We start from the raw sequence: 16,989 nt of genomic DNA, 5'->3' as shown, positions 1-16,989 counted from the left end.
TTCCCCACTGCTGGTGGGAGACAAACGCTAAAGCACCACATCTGTTCTGTTGCCACCTTGGGAATGCCTGATGCTGCGTATCCTATCCAGATCTTTGTTCTGGTCATTTTATTTTATTTTATTTTATTTTATTTTATTTTATTTTATTTTATTTTATTTTATTTTATTTTATTTTATTTTATTTTATTTTATTTTCTATTGAAAATCTTGGCAGGGTAACCTGCAGCCTTGTAGCCATGCACTTGAGATCCTCACTGTTCATGCCTAAGATTTCAGCAACATAATGAGTTAAAATGTTATTTTAACATCAGTTAAAATGATGTTATTTACTATGGTTAGTTAATGATATGATGCTAATTAATGATGGTAGTTAATACTTCTGGCATTCTAAGTGTTAATCATAGAGAGGCTGACTGACAAAAGATTTCTAGATAGACACAGCTCACCTCTGACAACCCTAACTTTCTGTCTTTTTCTACCACATCTATGCATTCATTTGTGCAACTCTTCTGAAACTGCTCATGTTCAGGTTGCTAATAGTCTCTTTCATTTGTTTGTTCCAGCAACAGAGTTCATCAATCCCTTCTATGTTTCTGTAGATCTGTAATGAATTTTCTGTAGTCTTCTCTTTCTGAATCTCAGGTCTCTTGTTCTTTCTCTTTGGATCACTGACATCATTGAGTTTTAAATTTCTCTCCCCCCTTATTTATTTATTTATTTATTTATTTATTTATTTATTTATTTATTTATTTATTTTTAAACTGTCACTCATTCACTTTTGTTGATTCTACTATGTTTTATTCTTTAACATACTGCGTATTAGCATTTATAGTGCAGGGATTATTTTTAAAGAAACATCATTCCACACAGGAAAAGACAAAAAAAAGCCAAAACACCAAATGAAACCAACAACTACAACAACAACAACAACAACGATTTAACTCCTTCCCACAGCAACCTCTGATAACTGTGTGGGTTAAATATATTTGCTGGTGATAGGAACTTGCCTCTATCTGTCCTGTTCCCCATTGCTCACTCAGCCCCAATCCCACTAACATGTTCCATCTGTCCCAATAGTCTCTCTACTTCTGATACTTTTTCATCATCCTCTACCTCTCTGTGTGGTTGTTTTGAATGGTGAGTTATGTGAGGACATGTCTTCTAGTACCTGTACTCTCAAAGAATGTGGGAATTGTGTGAAGTTATACAGGTGAACATAAGACATTAAGATTTTCTCTGTTTTTACTGAACTATAATGAATTCTCTGATTTCTATTTTGTTTCTGCTAAGGTCTGACGGCTGAACCTTAGCATGTCTAAGAAAGGATTTTGTGCTCTGCTCCTCCCTTTCAAAAGCCCTTTTTTGCCTTCATTTCCAGTTCTAGTCTTTGGTGTGAACAGAGGGCTCTGTTCCTTTTGTTTCCATAGCATTTCACCATTTTAGTACCACCTTTAACTCCCCCTGTTTTTCCTCACTATGTGTTAAGTGTTTCTATCATGATCCTGTACATCTTTTCTATCTAATCGTATTACTAAAGCTGCAGTAATATACATTCTGTATAATATACATAGACTGATACACACTGTAAATCTGCTGCTCAGATTTCCCCTTCCTCCCCTCTGCAAACATATACTCTCACATCCCCCTCCACTGTTCACTGTTGCAAGCATGTTCCCAGTTTTTTCTGTGTCTCTGCTAGCACTTTTCCTTTCTATTATTAAATTAAAGCTTCTTATGCTTTTCAGAATGCACAAGAAATCAGAGCCCTGTTATAGGTCTGCTCTTCTCTCTGTCACCTAGCACCCCTTAAAAGTGGGTTTCCTCAGGATGAACCATAGTCATGAAACTACCCATCAGTATTGGTCACTGAAATACATGTACACATTCGTCATTTTGGTCTTCTTTCTAGTACATGTGAACTCTCCAGGGCAAGGACTGTATTAATGATCTGCCATAGATCATCTTTTCTACAGGTCACTATATGCATCTGATACTCTAAAAATTAAAAACTGTAATGGATGTCTGCCGTGAAAGGGAAGAAGAAACAATGGATAGGGGCACTGCAAGTGAATTAGCAATAAAGACAGTTAGAGCTGCCTGATCAGTCTTATTGGAATAGTGTTTTTTTTTTTTCTAAGCCTCAAGGCAAATACTGTAGATTGCTTGGTGCACTTCTGTGTATAAAAGGGATAAGAGTGGAAAAGAGGAAGAAATGAACCAGCCTTCTTTTCTTCCTTTTTTTTTTTTTTTTTTTTTTTTCATTCTTTCTCCTTTTCTGCAGTAATCTGTAGATACTTGGCTGAGATGGGCTAATATTAAAATGAAACCACATTGTCACACTCTTCCTACACCTCTAAGCAACAGACAGAACCATACATAAGAGACAGTACTCCCTAACATCTGACTGAAGCACATTTGATTTCACTGTGCCAAGTGGAGGGTGGAAATTGTATCAACACCTTGCTTTAAAAATGCTGTGAGCAAAGATTAAAAAAAAAAAAAAAGGAACAGAAAGAAGAAGGAGGCTTATATATGGAGCTCAAATTGTGATTTATACTGACAATTTCAGTGGTAAGCAATTCCATTGTTTCTTTGCCCATTTGAGAGTGTTTTTTTTTTTTTTTTTTTTTTTTTTTTTTTACCTTTTAGCTCTCCCTGAAGCTATAAACCATCTCAAGCATAGTAAAACAGCAGTTGTAGCTTCCTCTTAGGCAACAGTACCTATTCTCCTTTTCTGGCTTCCTGGCCCCTAAAAGCAAGATATATTATGAATATATAAGCATTTTCCCCTCCTTCTCTCCTTTTCTCCTTCCCTCTCTCCCATGTCTTTTCCTTCCCTCTTTCCTTCTTTCAGCAACCTCCCTCACTCCTCAAAGATATATGGTCTATTGTGATTCCTTAAACTTATAAATGTCAGTCCTTCCCCCAGCCTGCCCTCACCAGATTCTGCTGTTTCAGTTCTCCAACATCTCTTGCTATATATAGCCAATTTGTCTAACTGAGTAGGAAAAAAAATCCTTTCCTTTCTGTAGGGAATACCAGCAAAGCAGCAAATATTGCCATGGCAACAAGCCTCTCAATCCATCAGACTCCCGCAGTATCTAATACATAATCTGTGAGGCGGAGACAAGTGTTGAAAAATGAACATGACATATGTCACTTCAGGATTTAATGTCCTTTCCCCATGACCTTAATTAGCTCACCTTATTTTGGGTAGTTATTCATTTTCTGTTAGAAACTTCTTTTTTATTTTGCTATATTGAGGAAGCTTATGTGTGATCCACATTCATTAAGATGCAATTTTTGACTTTTTTTTTTTTCCCATAAACATGTCACAAAATGGGGGTTTCTATAGCAACACACAATGCAGACTTAATTTGAAATTATAATCTCTTGATAAAGATGAGATTCCCCCCAGCCCCCATTTCAGAGTATTTTATTTTATTTTTTAAAAGAAAAACATTGCTTTTGTCACAGTGGTATACCTCTCTTCTGTTCCAAAGAATGTTTGAAAAGAGTTTCTTAAAATTAAGACTCATCACCTAATGGCACTACTGAACTTAAAAATACATATTCTCAGCACTTACTTTCTGTGTACAATATTTTCTCTGTACAATATAAATTTTGTATAATTCTCTTGGTTTATGGCCTTATCTTATTCTTAAATTATTAAATTCTTCCACTATGATTGTTTGTTTAATGCCATGGAAAAAAAGATAACTTCATTAATCAACAACAATTGCAAGGACTACTGGAAAGGCTTTTCTCAAGTTTAATATACCTTGGATTTTTAAACTAGTTTGTAAGACATATGCTGTTATTGATTTTGTTTATTCCTCAATGTTATGACTTTAAAATATTTAAACTATTGACCAATTTCAACTGCATTTAAGAAGTATTTCCAGACCTTCTGCTATTGAGTGGGAAGAAATAGATCTGCAAGTTCTTCTGTCAAGGGTTTGGAAGCAGAAGTGGAAGTGGGGAGGAGGAAGGAGAGGAAGGAGAAGAGAAGGGTTTTCTTACAGTTGTAACATCCAAAACACAGAAGGAATCAAACGTTCCATGGGGAACTGAACTCTCCTAGTGAGGCAGAAAGAGTCAACAAACCAGTTCTAAGCAGTGGGATGTCTGAGGAAGGAACTAATACCTATCGCAAATGGCCCATATGTAAATGCTCGACACACCATCTTTTATGAAATCACTTGCACAAAATGAAACCTAATGCCCATGGTTACCTGCCCTGCACTCCCAACAATGTTTCTTCAGGGCTTTATATCAAACTCTTGGACAAAAGATTCATCCTTTGTAGTTAAACATTCAGGTTGTGAAATTGGCTATGGAGTCCACCGCCTCCTATTCCTCATGTTTCTGGATCTCAGAGGACTAGACTCAGCTATTGAACACTGATTGTTCTTCATAGCCATCTGCTCAAAGGTCAACAGGTGTCTCTGAACAGCAAACAGAAGTGTGCCAACAGCCTGACTCAGGCTCTGCTACCAGTCTACCTGTCCAACATTTTTTTACATGGTTGTTTCAGATCTACAACAGAAGAAAGGCAAACTGTTCTGAATTGAAGAAATTTACTTTAAAATTACACCATTTTAAGCTACTTTGAAATTTGGTTGTTTATAATGTTTTCCTTATACCTGCAAGCTTTTGTTGTTGTTGTTGTCAGCAGCCTTGGGAAGTTTTGTGAATGTCAATCAAGTGCACGACAAAATCCAAAAGATCATTTGTAAGGGCACTGAATGAACCAAGATAACACTGGGTTTTCAAAACTGATCACAGGCTCATGACTTTGACATTGTCAGTCTTTCCATTGTGTGGACTGCTCTCCATGGTTGGTGGTTGTGGGGGGTCGTACCTTAATGCAGAGTTCTACTTGGTCGGAGTTGCTCGTGTAAAGAAATCATTTAAATGAGTTCATAAGTCTCTTTCCTTCCTTTTCATGTTAATTTCATGAGCACCTTATAAAATTAGGGATGTAGGAGAAACAGTAGGAGTTTTTTTTCTTCACTTTAATGGGTTTTGTGTCATGCTTTTCATGAATTCATTTTTAAACATTACAGCACATGTGATTGAATGGGTACTAAAAATATGCAACATTCACCCACAAATTAGTACAACAGCATGAGCTACTTGCGCCTTAAATAGTAATACTCCCCTAAATAAAAATGTTATCACCAAAAAGACACTCAAATACATGCGAGAGCAATATACCATAGGAAACAAACTGACTTAGCAGGAGGTCTGTAGATCTTTTCTGCCTTATTAAAAAAAAAAAAAAAAGGAAGAAAATGTACTCCAATATGGTATTCTATGTTTCAGTAGGTTCTGGAGGATATTATTCTTTGCCTATCATTAAAATAACTGTTCAAACAATATGAGAAAATGGAGCAGAACAAGATATTTAAACTGCCTCCCAAACCTGTCAAGTGAAAGTATAGGTTTTCTAAACTCAACAAAAATGTACCACTTTTAAGGACAAGTAATTGTGCTATTTGTTGTCTTTTTGATTTACAGCTAGATAAGTGAACCCTTCATGACGTGTGACGTGACTCCATTGCATAAGTTCCTAGGAGCAACAGAAGAAACCTGCAATATACAGATAGTAGACTCAGCTTGACAAAGATAAATTTGTCAGATGATGACAATCATTCTGTTTCTTGTGAATGAACTAAAGCAGTAATTTAAAGTATCATGATTTGGGAGCATAATCATCTCTGTATGCCATTCACAATCAATTGTAGTAGAACAGAGCCTTATATTGTTCTGTGCATAGATTGTGAGCTGCGTGAAGATTTATAGACATAGATTTGGAGTTGGACAGAACCATAAAATCTGACCTCTGAGATAAAATAACCAATTAAATTTCATCAAATGTCTGAACTCAGTCACTTACATACAATTAAAACATTAGTGACTTGATGGATGTCAGGACAAAAGACTGTGTTTTGCAAGCCAACAGTATTGTGAAGTTTGTCTCTAGTCTCTTTGGCTATACTGCTCTCAGCTCCCAGGTTAACAAGGTGAGGAAGGACCCAGATAGGGAAGGACAGGTCTCAGTGAAAACTGTTGTGATGGTGGCCAGCAACTCTTACAGCTTCAGACATGTCATTGTTTTTTGTCTCCTTACAAGCTGCTACCTTGGCCCTTTTTGGTTATTTGGTAGGATCTCTAAGGTATTGGGACAAAAATGAAATAATTTAGTAGCTGTACTTAAAGCTCTTGCAACTGCTTAGGTAGCCCCAGGTGGCCCATACTGATGATGGATTAAAAGGGTACTTGGCCTTAAAGTTACAAGAAGATGGGGAAAGTTATCTTATAATTACTTAATGATACTCCTTTTGTAGGGCCAGTAATAGTTATGGTAATAAGTGGTGAAGAGGGAGATATAAAGCAGTTTATCAAGCAGACGGATAAACCGTTCACAGAATAACTTTTACCTAGTTTTCATAGGTTAGTGTATCACTTCCTTCTGTATGTGGATTATCACCTTCTAACTACTTATATTTTAATATATGAATTAATACACTGAATGTTTGTACTCCATGCCAGCCAGAATTCCTTTAAACTCTTTGCCTACTCTATAGTACTTTGTGACAAACTCTTTCATAAACTACATGCTCTGTGAAAGTATTTCCTCAGATGTGTTGCTAAATGTGATGGCATTAAGATTTTCTGAAACTTATCTTTCACCAGCTCCCCTTTCCACAAGCTGGTGCTGTCAAGTAGGGTAAATAGTAGTGTGCTTATCTATGGTACTATTCTATCTGTTGAGCCGTGTCTGTCCTGAGGAAACATGGAGTTTTATTTTGTATAAATACTGATTCTGAAAATTTCACTTATTCCAACATTTATTTAATTATTTATTTCAAATGAAGTTGTAAGATATTAAGGCAAACTAACATCAGAAAGTCATATTTGGGTTCTGACTCCAACATCCAGCAGATGACTTCCAGATGAAATGGGATATACAAATGCAAGAGCTACGCTTCTCAAGGTAACTTTGTTGCTGCTACTCCTGTTTTAAGAGTTAAAGAAACTCCATATTTCTTAAGCATTTATTTTTAATTGCCAATTAGGTGAGTAAGAGCTGCATGTCTTCTGCAGCTGCTACCAGTAATATTTTTCTTTTCAGCAAGCCTTACTGCTTTTCATCATTTTGCTTATAGGTATATGGATTAAGAAGTGTGCTTACATTAATGACAAAGTGGAAGGTGCTTAGCAAAGATTGACAAAGACTCGAGACACTGAATGTTGAATTGTGATTATAAAATCTAACCCTACAGTTTAAATAAAGGGGGTTAGAGTATGTTTTTTGTAAGATGGCAAATATTTGAAGAGGGAAAGTAGGGGAATTATTTACAGAAAGGATGATAGTAGGAAAAAGGAGCAATCTCTAATTATACATCAGTTTCATGCAGTTCATATTTCTAACAGAGAGGTGCACAAAACTGTGCCCTCCTTTCTGTCAGAGAGATATGTCTGTACAATGTATCTGACTGGGATGGCAAAGGGGGAAACACTGGATTCTGTAGTAGACAGATGTTGGACTGTGGAAGAGCCACTTTGCACAATCACTGCAGTCCAGTCCGTGCATCTGAAAGGAAACAGTGCTGCACATTTTTATTTATTTATTTTTTTTAACAGCTCATTTATTGCTGGGAATGACTCTCACTGGAGTCTTTTTGGTTTTCTCCTGTATGTAGTTCAAGATATTTTATGGCAAAAGAAATAGTGGTAAATAAAGTTGGCAGAGCCTGAGGTATGAGTACAGGCACTGGCTCAGAAATAATGATTTGATGTGTGCTGTACACAAGAGAGAACTTAACTTGTAGGTATTGTTTTGTCTGTAATATTGTTAATACGGTCCCTGATATACCCTCTCAAATGTTTGAAGAGCAATGGAGGCAGGTGAAAAATGCAGGGACAATATAGTCTAGTTTTAGGGGTTAGCTTAATATCTGATTGTAGACTTTTAAAAGAAATCTGTCAAAAATACCATGATAAGACCTTTCACTTATTGTTTATATTGAATAATGCAACTGCTCTCTTTTTGCAATACAGTGGGATATTTTTCTTTCACATCAAATAGTTTATCATACCATGTCCTATGAGGTTTCCAGACATTGATTCTGGAGACCTTTGCAACTCATGTTCAAAGTCTAAGAGTTTAAGAATCCAATATGTTTGTGGTGCTACCTTATAAACAGCTGTTCTTGTATATCTCAGATACCATCTTTCTCCCCCCCTCCCCCTCCCCTTTTTTTCCTGGATTGTTTTTCTGTTAACAGTTGACCTGTTCTTTGCTATTGTTCTTTGTTGAACAGTTCTTTGCTATTGATCATGTTATGTTTATTTCCTAGAACTAAAATCCATTATGGTCTCTTATCTGCTTGATAGCTCAATAAGTCACATCTAAGTTAAATAGTTTTCTACAGCTTTCAGAAACATTGATCCTGCTTTTCACCATTTCATTCATCTCGACTGCTCACCGTGAAGACAATTGATTGGTGTCTCAGACATTTTTAATGTCTTCTTTATCCTATGTGAATATGAACTTCCTACTTTTTTACATGTACAGTGAGGGCTTTTCTTTCAGTGCTACATAATGCTCACTTCTCCAAACAAAATCTGTTAATGAATAGCACCTTTGGAAGATTTAAGCACATGTTAAATAAATACAGAAAAGTTCTGTATTAGGAGAGCATTCAAATTGTGAAACCAAGCACAAAACTGCTAGAGATACAGAACTGTCAGTGCTTGCGCAATGCTGACTGGTCTGTATGTGACATAGCTTATTATAAGGGTATATGAATGAGGTAATGTCGCCTCAACATGGACTTTAGCCACCTAATTTTTGCCAGCATAGTCCCAAAAAGAGGTCCTTAAAAACTGGTACTTAAAATCTGAAGTAACTTTTGCATTTGATATTAAATTTCCACACAAGCTTAAAGTCCAGTCATGTCCAACAACATCTGTGTCTTCTTTGAAGAGTCTCTTCTCCCTAATTCTCCCTCCTACCTAATCTCATCCAGATTCACTGTGCTGTTCAGATGTTGTAGTGATATGACTGTTTGAGTTCTGTAGAGAGTGGTGTTGTGGGAAGATTTTTTTTTTTTTTTTCCCAAATGTCTTTGTGCCTAGACCACTTAGTTTTAGTGTAGAAGGTGAGAGTTTACTTTAGGAAGCATATGACTGTAATAACCTAGCTCCATTGTGATATGAACCATAACAATGCAAAGCAAAGGCACTGAAAATTCTTAGATATTGTCAGAAAAACTATAGCTTCTGTCTTAGAAATGATTAAGCCTGAGTGAATAAAAACTAATGGTAGGACTGAAACACACACCTCTCATGCAAAAAGCAGCCTGAATAGATTATTTTTTTTTTGTTGTTAAAGTTGTAGGTAACAGGAAATACTGTACTTCAATAATATGCACTTCAATAACATAGCCTATCTACACTCACAGCTTCTTTCTGGAAAAAGAAATTCAAAAACAATCAGAAATTATTACTTCATTTATAATTCAGCTCTTGGTTTTCTCATTCCTGATAATTTGAGTTTAATTTTCACAGAAATTTTAGCTTAATAAAGTAGTACTAAGCTTCTGGAATCATAGGAATATATGAGAGTCTTCATTTTCATTTAGAAAAAAAAAAAAAGTAATTTTTCTTTCCCTCATACTTGCAGAGAGAAATTAAAGGAAAGACACCTGGAACCTAAGAGAATGAAGAGCAAAAACTCTTCACATTATTTTATAATCAGTACTAGAAATACTGTCAATCATCTTCCTGATTAAGACAAGTTTCTATTGTATCTTGGGCAGTTATTATTTCATAGTTCTCCTAAACCCCTTCTAAAGCAGCACTGAAACAAAAGGACTTTCTGCTGTCTTGCATAATGAAGTTCTGTTTCAGAATCTCATTCTACTGTCCAAACGTGACCTTTACTATGTGGAATAAACTGTATTTTTGTTTAATTATAATAGCACAGTTCTCTCTGTTCATTTCATTATATACGTTAGTTAACTGCTGATGAAATAATAACAATAATAACAAAATACACATTCTGGTTATTTGTAGTTTAAATTTGACCAAAGTCTTAAGTAATCAATTTTGAAAGAAACTATGTCAATCTATGTATACCTTCAAGTCAACAGTAATTAGTTCTTCTATTTAATTAAACAAGTAGCTCTATGACTTATTATTTTCTATGAAACTGTTTTTACAGAAATATCTATCATAGCAGAGCTCTTCTGTTACTGAAAATGTAAGAGATGATGAAAATGCATATTTTGGAAAAAAAAAAAAAACAAACTTACTATTCTACTATTGGCATGCTCTTATAAAAAGGTTAACCCTGAAATGATAACTGAGTATCTTGAAAATAAATGTCTGTAACTTTCTCACACATGTAAGTCACTTTATGTATGAGTTTTCTGAACCCTCTGGAGTTTTTGCACTTGAATTTTGCCAAGTAAAAATCTGCTCTTTCTAATTAATCACATGTAACATCAGTGGAAAATGTTGGACTGGATATTTGTACTTTAAATTCTTTTCTGAGGCGAAAGAATCAGTCTTCTAGATCTTCTAGAAATCTTCTAGATTTCTCTTCAAGACAGAAATGCAGCTTTTAGGATCATTTCTTCAAATTCCTAATACTCTGCGTGTACAGCTGGTTTTGTGTTCACACCAGATAGCATTTACACATGTACCACCAACTTGTGATGTGATGGTAAAGAGGGTCATGTTTCTTAACAAAACCACAAAGAAAATGAGGGCAGTATAGTGGGAAAAAAAAAAAAAAGTAGAAAGTTCACAATATTCTATACCAATATATAGTATATTGGATATGTGTTTACTGTAATGTACCATACTCTTTTCTGCTTTAAAACTCAAAATAATTAGAATTGCTAAAAAAAAAAAATAATATTCAGAAACTACCCTAGTACATGTAAATCTGAAAATGCTGTCACTTTAAAGTAATTCAAAGCAGAAATACTTTTTCCTCTTCATAAAGCCTCTCTACAAGTGTGAGAGCACTAGGGACACTTCAGATTTAGATGTTGGAGATAAAAAGAGAACTTTAGTGAAAAGCACTCTATCACAAAACAGACCTCTCCTAGCGTTTGTGTGCTCCTGAAAAGTCTTTCAAATTAACTTGAAACATTTTTTTTTTTTCTTTCCGAGTAAAATTAATGGCAAACATAATTTAGAAGGTTCTATTCAGAGTAATCTAAGGTCTCGGTCTTCATTGTTTCACTAACATTGAAAGTATAATTACAGACGTTTGGGATATACATGTATGTATTTTTAACAAATGAAGAAACATCCTTGTTTTGACCAACTCTTCTGCTTCTGACTGGTCTAACACAGGAGCTTAACTGTGGCTTAACTGAGAACCAGAACAAGTATGACTGTTTTCTGACATACCTTCACTGCCTGAGGGCATCTTAATTGGATGTCACTTCTCTGTTTAACTGGTTCAAGGTAACCAGCTATGCCCATTTCTGATTGTAACCTGTAGCAAGTTCACACTGCTCATGTCACACATTGATTATGCTGCAGTCATCATATGGCACCCTATATCCATGCTTCTGCATAATTCATAGTTGAGACCTTGGACCTCCATGTTACCTTAGGGAGAAAAGTTTTTCCAAACTTGTCTGTAAACCAATAAGCCTCAAAGATAGGTCTGGATGAAAGACAAGGGACAAGTGCACTTGTTCCTCAAGAAAGAACACAGCCCTGGCAGGGTTTTTGGAGATAACAGGAGCTTGAGGAGGGCTTTGCAGCTGCTATCCAAGCCCAAGAGCCATCATGTTGCAAAAGGAGAATCCAGGTAGCCCATGACATAAGACAGACATCTCATAGTTGCTTATTAGGGGCTATGATGTAGACAGGTTTCTTTCACCTGAGGCAGCTCAGGAACATGATGCACACTGTGACTAAATGAATAGCAGGAGGAGAAACTGGTGAGGAGATTTTTTCCAGCATCTTAATACTGGGACCTAAAAGGAATTTTCTAAGCTACTGCCAAGGTATCACTGTATTTGGCTGCTCACTAAGGGTCTTATAAAAATTCTTATTCAAAATGGTGATCACTTCTGAGGACGGAATAGTTCAGTACAGGATGTTTCTCTAAAGTATCTAATATTTCATATTGGACAAATTAATGTTGGCTGTTTAACTTTGTTGGTGACACAGACAGTAGGGTCAAGTGCATCCTCAGCAAGTTTGCTGATGACACCAAGTTGTATGTTGCAGTTGACATGCTGGAGGGAAGGGATACCATCCAGAGGAACCTTGACAGACTTGAGAGGTGGGCCTGTGTGAACCTCACAGAGGCCAAATACAAGGTCCTGCATTTGGGTTGGGGCAATCCCAAACACAAATGTGGGCTAGGTGGAGGATGGATTGAGAACAGCCCTGAGGGTGTTGATGAGAAGCTCAACATGAGCTGGCAGTAAATGCTTGCAATGCAGATGAGCTGGCAAGGGCATGCTTGCAATCCAGAAAGCCAACTGTACCCTTGGCTGCATTAAAAGCAGTGTTGCAAGCAGGTCAAGGGAGGGGATTCTCCTTCTCTACTCTGCTCTTGTGAGACCCCACCTGGAGCACTGTGTTCAGCTCTGGGGCCTCCAGCACAAGAAGGACATGGACCTATTGCAGTGATTCCAGAGGAGGGCCATGAGGATGTTCAGAAGGCTGGAACATCTGTCCTATGAAGACAGGCTGAGGGAGTTGGGGTTGTTCAGCCTGGAAAACATAAGGCTGTGGGAAAACTTTATAGTGGTCTTCTAGTACTGATAGGAAGCCTACAAGAAAGCTGGAAAGGAACTCTACCAGGGAGTGTATGATAAAACTAGTGGTAATGGCTTTAAACTGAAGAGGGTAGATTTACATTAGATATAAGGAAGAAATTCTTTACACAGACGGTGGTGAGGCACTGGCACAGGCTGCCAAGAGAAGCTGTGGATGTCCCATCCTTGGAGGTGTTCAAGACCAGGCTGGATGGAGCTTTGGGCAATGTGGTCTGGTGGGAGGTGTCCCTGCCCATGGCAGGGGGGCAGGAATTAGGTGGTCTTTCCCTTCCAACCCGAACCATTTTGTGATTCTATAATTCTAAATACAGCAGACCAAACTTCTGCTACCTCCCTGTGCTGCTTAATATTTACTCTACTACGTTGCTTGTTGAGCTTTAGGTATTCCCAACAAAGATAGTACCATCATTTGGTTTAAAAATGACCAAGAGTGCATGGGAAGCAGGAGAAAAACAGAAGAAAAAGAAAAGCATTAGGAAAACACTCTGGTTCCTGGTTTCATTTGTACTTCAGCTTTCAAATATTCTAAGATTATATGAGGTAAATTGCCCAGCTCAAGCTATAAAGAAATTTCAGAATGCATATGGATTTTAAGGCATTGTAAAGGAATTCTTGGACATCTCCCTGGGGCTCAATGCAATTATGGTGGCTTTGTATTAATTTTGTACAAGTGTTGTAAAATAATAACTTGGGGCAAAGAGTGCTCTTGTGTGCTACACATTTCTGCTTATATATCAGCTCTTAGTGACTATCCTAAATAAATTTAGCACAGCGTTTTTTTCTAGTTTGCACTTTAACTGTTATATCAGAATGATTTCTCTCTCTCTCTCTCTCTTTTATTTTATTTTCTTATTTTAACCCCCAAGGCAGACTGCTTCCTCAACACACACAAGTGCAGGGCTCTGTCATGATACCTCATATCTTTCCATCATCATATAGGTCCTTGGTAACTTGCTTGGTAACTTCATCATAGCATTTTGGTAGAGAGAACAAAATAGAGAAGTGGAGGGAAGGTGATATATTAATTTTGGAATTGTGCAAAAAGGTGAAGAGGAAAGAGAGAAGAAGTAGAGCTTTTGGGTGAAGGGCAAATAATCATTTTGCCATACTAGTGCCATGAACAAACTATTTCTGGAGTCCTTTATTTATTTTCTCAGTTGCAAGAAAAAGGCTCTGCAATCCAAACCAGAGGTCTAAGCACCCTTTGCTTTTTTTAAGAACTATTTGACCTGTTTTGCCCATATGGCAGTTTGCTGCTTTACCGTTCCATTTTTTTTTCTTTTAATCTGCATTAGCTTTATCATGAGCACTGTGGTATATTCAGTGAGGTTTTTCCTTCCAGCATGTGACTTACACTAAAAATATTTTAAAATTTTATGAATCCATTGGAAAATTTCATAAAATATTTGCATGAAGTATGAACAAATACTCATATGAAGCAGCAGTAAATATTTAAAAGAAGCAAAATAAAAATCATTCACAAGGAAAACAGGAATCCTAAGGGAGCTGCATAGTGTATTTTTGAACACCTCCTGATCAATTATGGACTTTTATGGATGACAGTCCTTTTGCTCTTTAAGACATTCAGAAAGTTGCTTGCATTCACCTAAATCTTTTTGGTGAGGTTCTCACATTGTCTTTGAAAGGCTGTCCAAAGCCCATCCGATACTTAAAGCACAGGAAAGATACTACTTATCTCCTTCCACTTCTGATAACATTTTCCTCCATCATCCCATCTATCTCCATTCCACCCATTAGGGCATCATTCTACAGCTACCCAGTATCCATTAAAGCCAGAGAAATGATGGAGTCCCAGGATGATACTAAGAATGACATTGTACATCCATAGAAATTAGTGGAGCATATTATTCTTTATGCCAAAGAAGAGGACAAAGTTTCTAGAGGGTCTGTTTTTTTTTTTTTTTTTTTTTTTTTGTCCTTTTGGACCTTGCTAAACTGTATTGTTGATCTTTCCTCTGTTACCTCATAGATTTTGTTGCACCACTGAGAAATAATTCTTTCTACTTACTAATAATTGACAAGGCATAGGGATGTGGATCTTGTTGTTCCGAAAAACTGAAAATATCATCTATGAGCCTCCCTTAGAAACCTGAATTTTGCCTGGTCTTACTAGAAGCAGAGTGGGGGACAAGAAATAGACACAGCAGCATTCAGATATCAGTGCACAGATCAATGGAAAGAACTCCAGCCAGTGCTTTACTAGAGTTTAAATACCCATCAGTAGATTGCCATGTATCTTATACTGTTCCCTGCAGTTTGCTACTGCTTAGTAAGACTCACAGTTTGGAGGGGAGCTCTTAGACTGAATTCTGAGTTCTGTACGTGTGCACAAAACTTTAGGAATATGGTCTCCAGTACATGGATGCTTTGATGCCTCTATTGTTTCTCCCAGGTCTGCAGAATTTTTTTGTGGGATAGATCACTTCTGATACTGAAATAATATATACATTTTTATAGCTAACATTGGTTATTCTACCTTGCAATAACATATGTAAAGAAATACAGTCAATGTTTTCAAAAGGAAGCAGAGCAAACATGATAGCAAAAAGGCATGGGAGTGCTGCCCTAACAACAGTTCTTTTCAGAACAAACAACAACAATAACAACAACAGGAAATAACTTTCTAATGTAAATGAGTCTTATGTATGTCTGTGTTTCCGTCTTTCTATGGGTTCTGGTTAAACAGAGTAAAAGATTTCTCTCTTTCCGGACAATTTACTTAAGCTTGCGTAGGCTGTGGAGTTAGATTTGTTTTGGGAAAGAGATGATTGTTTGCCAGGATTTCTTCCTAAATTTTCTCCAAATCTTATTCTGGAATAGATTATCCTGTCTGAGTCTCTCAGCTGAGTGTTTATAAGCATTAATCCATTATCTGGATCTGGTATTAAAGAGGAAGCACAAATGACTTCTGGGTTGCATATTCAAGACAATATATGTGTCTTAGAAACCAGTGAAATCAATGGAAAGTTTTTCTCAAATATCTCTGGGCATAATTCCTGTTGGATAAATCTTGCATAGGTAACAATCCTGAATAATTGCACTGGATTTAGTGGGTTGTTTTGTAAGCTAATGAAGAAATTTACACTCTAACCTGAATATAATAAATTAGGCACTCATTACATACACAAGTAGATACATTCTCTTGAAGTGAAATTCCGGCTCATGAAGTTAAACAAGAAGTAGGAGTTCTGCTGGATTTATATCCAAACACAGCTGATTTAAACAGTGAACAAAGAAAATAGAAGTCCTTCCTGTAGGGGTTCTTTTTCTTTGGAAGGAGTGGAATGATTTATGATGAAATTAGGAGTGAAGACAGGGTTGGAATGAGATCCCTGAATGCAAGCACTATTTTCTGTTTTTGTGGTGTTATGTGAGGCAGTGGAACAGATGGAAAAAGAAAGTAGTTGAACTTCCTATTTGTTGTACTCACTCATTGACTCTGTCAATTTGGCCATCTCTGTTTCTCTTTTGGGCTTCTCCTGGGGGAACAGACAAAATAAAAAACAAATATATATATATATATATATATAAAATACACTTGAGCGCAAGTGGCAATGTGAGGGAAGGACATTACTCCTTCATATATTTCTATTGTATTTAGGGATATATATTTACTTCTAAATAGCCAGTGCCCTTGTTATTATTTTTTGTTTCCTGTAGTCTCTGGACTGTATTAACTTTGAAGAATGAAACATATTTATTTATCTGTGTATGCATTTGTATTTGGTTGGAGTAATGGAACTTATTCATCCACAGTGATAATGGAGAAAGAAATTCTCCCATTTTACCCTCTGTACTATAATTTGCGTATGTGTTCAGGTTTTCTGACAAAATGTGTGGAAATGGCCATCACACAGAAAAAATATACTGGAAAAAAAAAAAAAAAAAAAAGAAAAAAAGCTTATTTAGAGAGAGATGAATTTCTAATGGAAGCTTGAATGAATGACTTGATATTGGGCCTGACAACTAAATGAATTGAATGAAATACTGTTTGTTTGTTTGTTTGTTTTTTCCCTTTGGTGTGTGAGGGACTCCCACTCAAACCTGCGTGTCTTTGTCACTCATTTGTGAACTCAAATTTTTAGTCTGCTTTGTTTTCTTGTGTCATACACTTGTATTTGCAGTAACTAAGCCTGCT

At 36.5% G+C, this 16,989-nt stretch overlaps 1 protein-coding gene across 1 annotated transcript in view; it reads right to left on the bottom strand.

Moving 5' to 3' along the window:
- KCNJ6 (potassium inwardly rectifying channel subfamily J member 6) overlaps positions 1–16,306 on the bottom strand; it is a gene marked incomplete at both ends in the record, with an annotated part of 112,109 nt that extends 95,803 nt beyond the window's left edge. The window contains one exon of the mRNA XM_082784797.1: positions 16,282–16,306. Coding sequence (XP_082640923.1) covers positions 16,282–16,306 — 25 coding nt within the window. The remainder of the gene's footprint in view (positions 1–16,281) is intronic.
- Positions 16,307–16,989: the final 683 nt, after the last annotated feature.

The sequence above is a fragment of the Aythya marila genome (assembly GCF_965140915.1).
Source record: "Aythya marila genome assembly, chromosome: 1".
Taxonomy (NCBI): Eukaryota; Metazoa; Chordata; class Aves; order Anseriformes; family Anatidae; genus Aythya; species Aythya marila.
The sequence above is the reverse complement of the archived record's forward strand: the minus strand, read 5'-3'. Positions and strand labels throughout refer to the sequence as shown.